This window comes from Prunus avium, chromosome 4, assembly GCF_965620075.1.
Source record: "Prunus avium chromosome 4, drPruAviu1.hap1.1, whole genome shotgun sequence".
NCBI lineage: Eukaryota > Viridiplantae > Streptophyta > Magnoliopsida > Rosales > Rosaceae > Prunus > Prunus avium.
The window spans coordinates 31,144,840-31,156,458 of record NC_142287.1 but is presented as its reverse complement, the minus strand read 5'-3'; the positions used below and the strand labels follow the sequence as shown (position 1 = coordinate 31,156,458).

At 39.6% G+C, this 11,619-nt stretch overlaps 1 protein-coding gene across 1 annotated transcript; it reads right to left on the bottom strand.

The window, feature by feature from the left end:
* Positions 1 to 5,219: 5,219 nt before the first annotated feature.
* Positions 5,220 to 10,692, bottom strand: LOC148295227 (protein ROOT HAIR DEFECTIVE 3 homolog 2-like). The gene is made up of 20 exons (XM_021963930.2): positions 10,479 to 10,692; positions 10,309 to 10,375; positions 10,104 to 10,212; positions 9,936 to 10,006; positions 9,690 to 9,756; positions 9,546 to 9,605; positions 9,385 to 9,432; positions 9,240 to 9,302; positions 9,093 to 9,149; positions 8,712 to 8,870; positions 8,542 to 8,610; positions 8,355 to 8,446; positions 8,111 to 8,189; positions 7,418 to 7,583; positions 7,222 to 7,349; positions 6,644 to 6,909; positions 6,464 to 6,560; positions 6,202 to 6,372; positions 6,015 to 6,119; positions 5,220 to 5,533 (listed from the first exon to the last, which is right to left on the bottom strand). The coding sequence occupies exons 1-20, from the start codon at positions 10,621 to 10,623 to the stop codon at positions 5,423 to 5,425; spliced, it is 2,130 nt and encodes a 709-aa protein (XP_021819622.1). The 5' UTR covers positions 10,624 to 10,692; the 3' UTR covers positions 5,220 to 5,422.
* Positions 10,693 to 11,619: the final 927 nt, after the last annotated feature.

Below are 11,619 nucleotides of genomic sequence, written 5' to 3'. Positions count from 1 at the left end.
TTTAGTAGTGGTGTTTGTGGTGGGTTTTGGGCGGTGCTCCGGCGCGTTGCTCGATGAGCGACGGCCGTATGATAATGGGGTGAATGAGAGAGTAACAGAGATGGTGCTCCGGCACCTCGAAAATCAAGGGTCGTATGATATATTGATGAACGGATTTTCCTTACAATCTAACACTACTCCTAGGAAAGCAAGTAAAGATATTGAAAGTGCATTACAGGAAAATATAAGTTGCTCCGTAGGAGACTTTGGTTTGGTGTTTGAACCCTTTGAATGTAGCTTGAGCCTTGTATTTATAGGAAGAGTTCTTGGATGAGTAATCGAGGCTGAAAATCTGCATGGTGGAGCCTGATTAGAGCAAGTAGGTAGTCCAATCGACATTTGGGATCGTGAAGTATGGTGGTGTGACCCCATAAATCCTGGTGAATCTCGGGCGCCGCCCTGATCGTGGGTTCTGCGCTTCTGGCCGTGGAGACGCATTTATTGCTCTGATAGCTGGTGACCTAATCTCTCAAGCTGTAAGAATCCTTGTGAGAATGTTTGCGTCTAATCACTCTGATTCTTATCACCAAATCCTGACTTCAGTCACTTCCCACCTTCCCTCGTGCATTAAATGCTTATTCGTGGCCAGTGGGTTTGCTGCAATAAACAGAGGCACTACTTCATTAAATGAAGCGTGGGACCCTGCTACCACTTGGTGATCTGACTTTAATACCTTTGGCCGTGATTTTGTTCGGCCTCGGCCTCGGCCTATAATCGAGGCCGAGATGATCATGCCTTAGCAATTTTTCTTTTGTTTTCAGGAAGGCCAAACATCTTGGCGAAACGCCGTGTTTTAGTTTCCTGAGCAAGTGTTAGGGCCGAGAAAAAGGGGCTCCTTCGGTCAGTTTATGGCCGTGATTTATTAGGCACAAACAAGGGTACGTAGGCAGCCTAGGGTAGTACCTAGGTGCAGCCGCGAGCTAAACTTCACTTAAGTGTTTTATTTGAGTGTGGTGCGGACCTTGTCGTTGGTCCTGAAACTCGAATGGAAACGAGGCTTGATTGAATAAATATTTATTATTCCGTTGACCTGGGTGAATGTTGTTAATTTGTGGATGTGATCGTGTTATGAGGTTAAAACCTCGTATGTTGGATATTTGGGGGAGTTAGAAGATAGTTGATGCATGCTAGAAATCTGGGAAGTTAATTTATGTTATGTGAAGGCCGGAGGCCGAGTTTGTGAATTGCATGAATTTATGTTGTGTGTGCTGCCTGTTGGGATATTAAATTGTATTTTATGCAGGTTGAAATTTTTGGGAAATGTTCCATTTATAGGGGAGACTCTGCCGAATTTTTGGCAGAAAGTCTCGTGCCCTTACCCCTTTTGGATAAGGAGACTACAGTTTTAGTGAGTGAGCCCGGCATTGGTGTGATGCCGGGATTTCCATAGGATTCGTTCCGGGTTTTGAGAAATTCGGGGCTGGTCCTGTCAACAAAACCCAACTTGTTTTTGGCACTCAAGGAAACAGTCATGGAGCGATGCCAAGTCGTGTAATTATCCCCATGAAGGGGCTTCGAAATGATGGATGAAGAAAGGATTGGAAGCACCTAGCTTGCTTCCATCGGAAGAAGTCTGCTCATTGACCATGATGGAAGTCGACAACAAAGAAAAAAAGCTACTTGATTGTGTGTGTAACGACCCGGTCCTAAACTAATAATTAAATACTAAATTATTAAAGAAAAAGACAATGTTACCCGGGAATATTTTAATAGGTTTACTTGTGGACTTGTTGACCGGGGAGACTTCGGTGAAATTGTTACGTCTCGGTCCGAAAAAGTGTTAAGATAATTAAAGTAAGAGTGAATAAATTTAAGTGAGGAAATAAATTGAAATAAACATTAAATAAAATGATTTGAAATAATTAAGGTTTTTGAGAAATTAAAATATTATTTAATATTATAAGGGGCAAAAAGGTCATTTTAAGTTTGGGAAGTAATTTGGAGGTTCTGATTGTACTGTAGCATAGAGTACATTGAAACGGGTCCGTAGACACATAGTGGACTTGAATCGGAGTTGTAACGAAGAAATGGCGATCAAAAGAAGTTCAGTGGCATAACCATAAATATTTCGAAGTTCAGTTTTTATAAACCCAGATTTCTTCTCTCTAGGCAGGGGGGAGGAGCCAACTTCAAATGGTGATTTCTCCCAACTCCGGCCACCGATTCAAGCAAGACCGGTCACGTTAGAACCACCACACTCCCTCTTCCAGTCCCAGCCCACCTCAGCCTCGATCCGCCGTCGTGGTTGCCGGAAATCGCCACGAAACAGGGCGGTTTGGACAGATTTTGACGGAATTTCGCGGAGCTCGTTCGGACACCTCCGGCCACCATTTTCTTCAAATCTGGTATGCTTTCTATCCTTTCAATGTGTTCTAGCTGATGGTTGGGTAGGATTTGATCAATTTCTAGCGTAGGCAACTCGATTTGTAACCCAAAATTTGGCCGGATTTCGAGATGAGATTCCGGCCACTTCCGGTCACTTTTTGGGGTAGGTCCAAGAACAAAAATAGTTGCAAATAGGGTGTTATAGTAGCAGTCTTGAGCCGTGATTTTGAGATTTTACGACGAAGCGTAAAAGCTTTGGACACCCACGCTCTGCCGACGCGTGTGGCGGCGCGTGGGCACTGTAGAAAAAGGGCATTGTGTCCCAACGTAACCTCCTGGTCCTCACGAGTGCGTAGGTGTGCTTGGATTTCAATTTGGATACCGTTTGAGTCTTGAACGAATATCGCCTATTGCACGTTATCCGGGTTCGATAGGTTTGGACCGTTGGATGGTCTTGAATTTATTATATGATAATCTAGGCATTCCTAGGATCGTGTAGGATTCGACGGATTGTAAACGGAGTCCCGGATACTCCGGAAATGCCAACCCGAGGGCTAGGGTTATAATAACCATCTGATCGTGCAATCGTGAGCGATCCAGCCATCCGATCTGGATCAAACTTGCAGGACGTGTGTCCTAAGCCTTATAGAACACATAGGAACTTTCAGATCAGAATTTGGAAGTCGTGGGCCTCGTGGGCCCGTTTGACCAAGGATGGGTAGTTTGACCCTGGGTTGACCGTGAGACTCCCGAGGTAGTTTTACCTTCCCAGGAGGATTAAAATGACCGTAGTGACAGGTCTTTACCGTTAGTTGAGTTGTGTTGATTATGTGGGATTAGGATATTAATTTATTATTTTAAATTGGGGGAATTATTGGATGCTATATTGTGGTTGAGGTTTATGCTATTTTGAATATATATATATATATTATAAAGTTATAAAGATGTTTGATTCCACTGTAAGTACCATCCTGTGATTGTAAGGTCTCACGTGTCGTAGGATTTTCCGGTGTGCGGACAGACCCCATACGTGGCGATGGTAGTTCCGGCGTATGGGGAGATATTGTGATATTGTGTTGAGGTCACACGTGTCGTAGGATTTTCCGGCATGTTGACAGACCCCATACGTGGCGTTGGTAGTTCCGGCGTATGGGGAGATATTGTGATATGATTGTGAGGTCCCACGTGTCGTAGGATTTTCCGGCTTGCGGACATACCCCATACGTGGCGTTGGTAGTTCCGGCGTATGGGGAGATATTGTGATATTGTGTTGAGGTCACACGTGTCGTAGGATTTTCCGGCGTGTTGACAGACCCCATATGTGGCGTTGGTAGTTTCGGCGTATAGGGAGATATTATGATATGATTGTGAGGTCCCACGTGTTGTAGGATTTTCTGGCGTGCGGACAGACCCCATACGTGGCGTTGGTAGTTCCGGCGTATGGGGAGATATTGTGATATTGTGTTGAGGTCACACGTGTCGTAGGATTTTCCAGCGTGTTGACAGACCCCATACGTGGCGTTGGTAGTTCCGGCGTATGAGGAGATATTGTGATATGATTGTGAGGTCCCACGTGTCGTAGGATTTTCCGGCGTGCGGACAGGCCCCATACGTGGCGTTGGTAGTTTCGGCGTATGGGGAGGTATTGTGATATTATGTTGAGGTCGCACGTGGCGTAGGATTTTCCGGCGTGTTGACAGGCCCCATACGTGGCGTTGGATTTTCCGGCTTATGGGGAGATTATGTGATTATTAGAGAGATGAATTAAGGATTATTATACTGAGTTGGGAACTAGTGATGTTTGAAAAAGATTTTGTTTGGGATTTCTGTAATTGATTGCATGTTGATGATTTTGGAAATTTTGTATGAAAGAACTACGTGTGACTTGATGCCTCGACGAGGGTACGTAGGCAGCCTAGGGTAATGCCTAGGTGCAGCCGCGGGTTAAACCTTACAAGATGTGATTGGGTTAGGAGGTTAAAACCTCGTATGTTGGATAATTGGGAAAGTTAGATGATGTAAATTTGCATTCGGCTTTCATAATTATGTTTAAATTTAGTAATTGCCTTATTTAAAGTATGATTTGGCTCAAGAGCTTTGTTGGTAGTTTGTTTTCGGAATAGTTGAAGGCCGGAGGCCGGTTATATGAATTGCATGAGACTATATTGTGCATGCAGTCGGTTGGTGTTGTTAAATGTGTTTTATGCAGGTTGAAATTTTTGGGAAATGTTCAATTTATAGGGGGGACTCTGCCGAAATTTCGGCAGAAAGTCTCGTGCCCCTACTCCTTTTGAAAAAGGAGGCTACGATTTTAGTGAGTTGGCTCGGCATTGGTGTGATGTCGATACTTCCACAGGATTCGTCCCGGGTTTCGAGGAAATTCGGGGCGGGTCCTATCAGTGTGCAGCAGAGAAGGGGAAAAAAAAAAAAAGGGATGGGGTTTCCCCTACTTTGATACCATGTAAAATAGGCTAAAAGATAGAATTTGCCAGAATGAATTTCATTGAAATAGAGTGTAACTTTATACAAGAGATTACCTATAATTGTGCTAAGCTATTCTAGGAATCAAAATTACAATAGAAAAAGAAATATTTTACAAACGTATAATTACATATTTGTTTCCTAATTTATCATGTAGACGTTAGGATATTTTTTACCTTCTTAACACACTGACAACTTTCTTTGATCTTTCAACTAGTGATCAATCAAATATATTAGGAGCTGTAAATCCTTGGGAATTCCTTGGTTAGATGTGGTACTTTGTATCGATGTGATAGGAATCAAGATTGGTAATGTAATGAATATTAAATCTTCAAGTTTTATGAGATAAGCGACTTTTAAGTTTAAGCATGGTGTGGGTAATAATATTGCATATTTGGACCTCAGTTTATTGTTAAATCATAGGAAACAAAAAAAAATGTAAAATTAACACTTCACACTTGTCGTCTTTCCATTAAAATCATAACGGTGAAAAATTGTCGTAGTTTGACATTCAAAAGATGTCAGTCAATTTAACGACAATTTTTAAAGCATCACAACGACGGTGGATCCCCGTCGCCTATTTCTTTTTTTGTAGTCGTGGGAGCATAAATTGGTTGAAAGCAAGAACGGCCATTGCCATAATAGCCCATGGAGGAGGCAACCAGTTGTTACTCCGCTTGTAAGCCTCCTGCGAATACAAAAGCAAACAGCATCATACATACGTTTGCAAGATTAGATTGAGCTTCTAAGCAAAAAGATAGGCAGTTTGTTGAAAATATTAGGATCTAGGGTTTTCTTTGTAGGAAAACAAGAATACATAAACTTGTCGTTACCGAGTCAAGAGTTAGCTCATTTTTCAATATTAAGTGTTTCCATACGTTTCTTTTTTCACTGCTAAGCCAAATCCAATCTACATGAATAAGAACTCCATCCCAAAATGTCATACACAAGGCACACTTCATATTTCAAAGTTTCTACTACTACTTGCCCATTACATTTGCAAGAATATGCATCACTATTTAGATCTCCAGCATTCAAATCCATACAAAAGTTTTAGGAACTGCAAAATTCATTTATTATGCATGCAGCAGTGCTTAAATGACAATGAAAACAATTAAACTAATGAAGTTAAGCAAGCGTAAGTTAAGAGAAATTATAAAATAATATACTTGTGCTGAAATAGCTTGAGTGATACTATACTGAGTCTCTGTTTTGAACTGTCTCCACAAGGACTTGCACTGCACGGGAGTAATTAAGGTATCCTCTGAAGAAACCTAGTTCAGAGTTAACCTTTAATAAGGAACCAGTTGGATGATAGAAAAAGTAGACAGATAAACCAAAACCCATTAATGGTACCTCTTCCCAAGTGTTTGAGGCAAGAGGGTATGCAGAAGTTTCTATTCTCCTATCTTGTGAAGATGAAACAGTAACAGTTCCATCCATCAGAGAAGAAAAGAGAATTTTTTCAATATCATCTGGCTTCTCCTCCAAGCGGATGGCAGCCATGACCGACAAAAGCTTCATAGACTGCAAGAAAGATATAATAAAAGACACTAAAATATCCCTTTAACACAAAAAGACATATAACTACTCTTCCGTAAAAGTTCAAAATCATTACCGCAGAGTGAGCATCTTTGGTAATACTTCTAATGTCTTCTTTCTCAGTCCAAACCCGAGGCATTGAATCACTATCATAATTAAAGACTCTGGAAAACCTGAGAAATGTTAACATAAATGATAAGCAACCAAAATCACAATGAAAAAAGAAGAAGAAATATATGGACAACAAGTCCTCTACCGATCTTTCATGAGGATCATAATTTTTGCAGCCTCTTCTCTTGCTTTTTTCACAACCACATTCCGTGAGTAATCCCTTAAATGTTGCAACATTTTGGCAATTGTTTCTTTGTCCAACTCAAAATCGGCAACTGCAGTTGATGAAAACTTAGATACTGCAACTTCAGTTTCATGATTAAGAAGTTTTCTTATTGAAGCCCAAGTGTCTTTTTCACCAGATTCAAGTAAAGCCTCTACTGGTCCAGTTAAAGATGCAGACAGTTGTTTCTGCAAAATTAAAGTGTATTTTCATTAAGAATTTTTAAGTAACAACAAATTATCAACATAACTTTAAAAGTATTCTAAGTCATATAATAACCAAGAGTTTAATAGATTATCATAACGTTACCTCATGAAAAATACTTCTCTCCTTACCAGGTAAGTAGGAGGTCCTACATTCCTACCAATAGTAGTGTGACATGTGTGCAGAAGTTTTTCTTTTTATTATTTTTGATGAATTATTTTTGCATATGTGTCAAACTATGATTCGCAAGAAGGAGGAGTACTCCTTACTAATAAGGAGGCAAGTAGTATCCTTACCTCATAGTTGACATTTAATTCTGACAACTTTGCACTACAAACGGATGATGCATGTGCATCTATATCACGTCGTAGTTTTTCGCGAATAACTCTTGAAGCATCCCAATTAGCTTGTTGTATGGCAGCATCTGAAAGGAACAACATGTTAAGTAATACTAATAACGAAGGTTGTTTGGTGGACAAACATGTTAATTACCTGCACATCCTTTATCAAACTCAAGCATGGAAGACTGAGTACAGGTACGAACAGATGAAGTAAATCCTTCTCTTTTGTTTAACAATTCTTCCAGCCTCACTTTAAAACCTTCAAGTGCTTTAGAATGCACATGTCCCAACATGGTCGTGTACGCAGGGTAAACAAACTGGAAAATTAAGAGCAAAGCGAGATTAGAACGATGATAATTGGCATCAGCGGTTGCAATGAATCCTCAAAACCAACCACACCGAATCCATCCCACCCTTTAATCAATTTGGGTTTTGAAGACAATATGAACTATAAAGATCAAGCAAACGTTAAGGCGTAGACTGATGCGTTTCATCGAGAGCCTTGCAAAGCGTAAGCCTCAACATATATATTTTAAATTATAGATATATAATACTACAGCATTTTTGGTCTGTTTTTCCTGGTTCTTTTTTATTTTCTAGGCTGTTTCATTTCTTGGGTTTGGGCACTTTTTAAAAAAATACAAGCCCATTTTTTCCATGTTTAAAAGAAAACAATCATTGCTAGTGCCGTCCTACCATAGTGGTAGAGTAGGTGTTTGGCCCAGGCCTAAGGTCTGGGGTTCGGGAGACCCCCACGACATCCTCATTTCCAAGAATTGTCTAAGCAACTGAAAACCTAACCAAAACCTCTGTTAAATTAGAAAGACAAATAGAATAGCCATACATCCAATGCTTTTGACTCCAACAGTTGTCGTTTTGAGTTCCTTACACCTTCGTCAAAGTAAATGGCCTCCATGTCATACCTATGATGCACAAGCAAGATAATACAAATAATGTCAGACAGAACTACAAACAATACAAGCCCAACACTAACAATAAAAATTTCAATGCATATATATATATAGAGAGAGAGAGAGAGTCACCTTTGGAATTTTAAACTCACATATTTAAACCAGAGTGAAACTTACTCTGAAAGATAGGTGCTTAAAATGGAGCTGAGCCTTTTACCAAAACCTTGTACGGGACCAGTTTGGACAGCTTCTTTCAATGCCAACCAACCCTAAATCATGTTTATATCCCAAGAATGACCAATAAAACCTTCTCGATCATATTAGAAGTACAAGCATCTCAAAAAAAAAGATTATGAGTACATACCCCATCATAGATCAACTGATTGAATTTCCGGTTGGCGATCTCTTCACATCGAACGGTAGCAACCATAACCTAATTAAATTATTAACAATATTATGTATATGTTCTATGCATATGAGAAGTGAACACCACTACAAATCATTTTCTAATGGGAAGAAAAGAAACTAACAAACCTTGTGAGCGGGAAGATCCAGGTCCTTGTTCTCTTTGATTACTTTCCATATCTGTTGTGCAGTAAAGGAAAATCCTGAGGCAGGAACAACACCCCGTCTATCACCAGCAAGCCCTCCTGGAGAAATAGAATGGAAAAAGGGCTGCCTAAGTTGAGCAACCTGCATGATACAGGACATAAAGCAAACAATTATGTTTCCCCTGATACGAAAGACATTAAGCAACTCTTCATATATATATATATATATATAAATATACATATACAACCCTTGTGTGGATGCTACAACACGCCCCATGTATCGAAACCCCAAAAAGAGAAAATGTAATGGCCAATACGATTTTGGACATAACGAATTGCTTCTGATAGTAGCTAGAGAGATTACCTCCTCCTTAAACTTCTCCTCCTCCTCTTCATAACTGGACAAAGTAACTACTTCTACCTTCACGTCAAAGAATTTTGTAATCAGTGACAATTAGCTTTGACTAATGATCAAGACATTAAAAAGAACACAAGCTGTCAGAGATCTCACACTAAAGAAATCACTGAATGGGGTACTGTTATGGGCTTGGGGCTTCGGAACTCCATCCCATAGCTGTAGAATTTACAATATATGAGAGATATGAAAAAAAAACAACTAAGGTTTATAAACAACATAGCTCTGAAGACTAAATTACCTTCTGTATATCTTCCCTTAAAACAGGCTCCAGATTTTCAAACGGGGTCTAAACAAACAGCCACAAACAAGAAAAAGTTAATATGGAACAAGTATATTATTTCATGAGGACAACATAATTGGACATATCTCATTAAAAAGCTCAAAAAGTATGCCCCAGACCTTTGTGTGTATAACAAAAAGTAACGTCATTTTGCGGGGGACGAATGAGTGCATCACAACCTATATACATTCGAAACCAGAATTTCAGTAACCGACATTAAATGCTGAATAAACAGTAGAGATATAGACATAGTTCTAGAGTACCTGAAAAACCATTTCCAGTAAAGGGTTCATTGCAGCTTGCACGAGACCTTTATCTGATTCTTGATACCTATATATATAATCCAATCTCGAATTAGTATATTAAATTTAATATCAAATTACTGATTTGATATAACACTTACTGGAACAAGTTCAATGTACAGCTCGCTAACACATTGGATTAACACAACTACATATGCGGTCAGCAACTATACAAAGTAAGGTAGATAAACCAAGAAACAAGCTTACATATTTATCAGCACAATGTCTGAAACTGCCAGGGCAAATATGGCGCTTTGCTTCTCGAATGCAGTATCATCCTGGAAAAGAATAAAATTGCAGAGGAAGCATGAAGAGCGATTAAATCTGAACAAACAAAAAACAAATCAAATGGGGTTTTAACAAAAAGCTGATTACCTCGCCTCTCTCCTTGCCATCAGTACCCTCCAAATCCAAATCCATGGCAATCGTGCAAGGCTCAATGCCAACACACTTGGCTATCCAAATACCCTTCGTTGTTTGGTTCCTGCAGTATATAGATACACACATATATATAGCACCTATTCTAAAAACTAAAAAACCAAATTGAGTATATGATCAACTGAAAAGCTCAGAAACTAACCTTCCACTGTTTGCGTCCATCTCCCTAAACTTAGCTTGGAACAGATGGTTCATTAAAGTGCTTCTCCCTGTGTTTTCATAGGCAATTAATTACCCTAATGTTGCTCAAGCTAAACCAATTAAATTAATTAAAGTAAATAAATAATAAAATAATAAAAAAGCTTCCTTTACCGCTGCTCTGACCCATAATGGCAACAACAGCGTAGGAGATTCCACACTCAGCAAGCTTCACTTCCTTGACGAACTTGTCGAGCCCATCAGCATTAAACTCACCATCTCCATAGATGAGTTGCGTGGCGCAGCAATCTTCCTCCATCAATACAATACTCTCTCAAATTCTCCAACTCCGAGAGCCCAACTCTACCCTTCAAAGTTCTAACTTTCAAGCGCGGATCGACTTATATAAACTTGAAGAGTTGGACGACCCAAATTCTATGCTTCCTTTGAACTCAAGCCTTATTCTTCTTAGCAAAGCTTATTCTATGCTTCCTTTGAACTCAAGCCCTAAACCCTAGTAAGCAAAGCTTCTTGCTTTTTGACAAAAAAGAAAAAAAAAAAGTGAAGCTTCTTGCTTGAAGAGCACGGATGTTCATGCATTAGTAATTTAGTAGTAATTACTTTTGTGAAAAGGTATGCACGCACGGAAAGGGGTCCAGAAAGCACAGTAACGTTCATGGATGCATATGATTAAAAGAAAATAAGAAAAGACTTTTTCAAATTTCATTTCTGGTATTCCTTTTATTTGTTTACAGCCCACATGAAGTCTTGTTGGGCAAGCCTATTAGGTAGAGATGGGCTCGGTGTCCGATCTTAAGGGTATTGGGCTCAGCCTTGGAGTTTCAAGCTCCATTTCAGGTCAAGCTCAGTCATTTGCTCAATCTAAATGTCCCCGCTCGTGCTGCATTCTTAAGAATAAAAACTTACATAGTCAACAGGGTTTAGTCTGGTAGAAAAAGGCAATGATTTGTATACCAGTGGTCTCATATTCGAACTTATGTCATCTTGGGTAGTATGTGTGAGAGAGAATCTCACATTCCCCTTTATACTATCGCTTGTATTTAAATAAACAATAAATAATAAATACTTACATGAAACATAGTCTATAAACTCGTTCTATCTACTCTCACCACATGATAATTAAGAAAGGCTAAGTTGGGCACTTAGGATACACTATATATGAAAATCACATAATGAACCCATGTCATTGCCACTGCAGATACTCCACATGCAACTTATTTGGGCATGTGATGAAAGCTATTAAATTTCCATCACCCATCATGGATTAATGCCCATACCTTTAGGCCATGGCCTC

Bases quoted from the DNA above. Each gene is read 5' to 3' on its own strand.
- LOC148295227 (XM_021963930.2), bottom strand. From the start codon at position 10,623: ATGGAGGAAGATTGCTGCGCCACGCAACTCATCTATGGAGATGGTGAG. The intron at 9,433-9,545 runs GTCTGGGGCATA...CTGTTTGTTTAG, and splicing joins TTTTTGTTATACACACAAAG to ACCCCGTTTGAAAATCTGGA. The intron at 6,373-6,463 runs GTAATGATTTTG...TCTTTCTTGCAG, and splicing joins CCAAAGATGCTCACTCTGCG to TCTATGAAGCTTTTGTCGGT.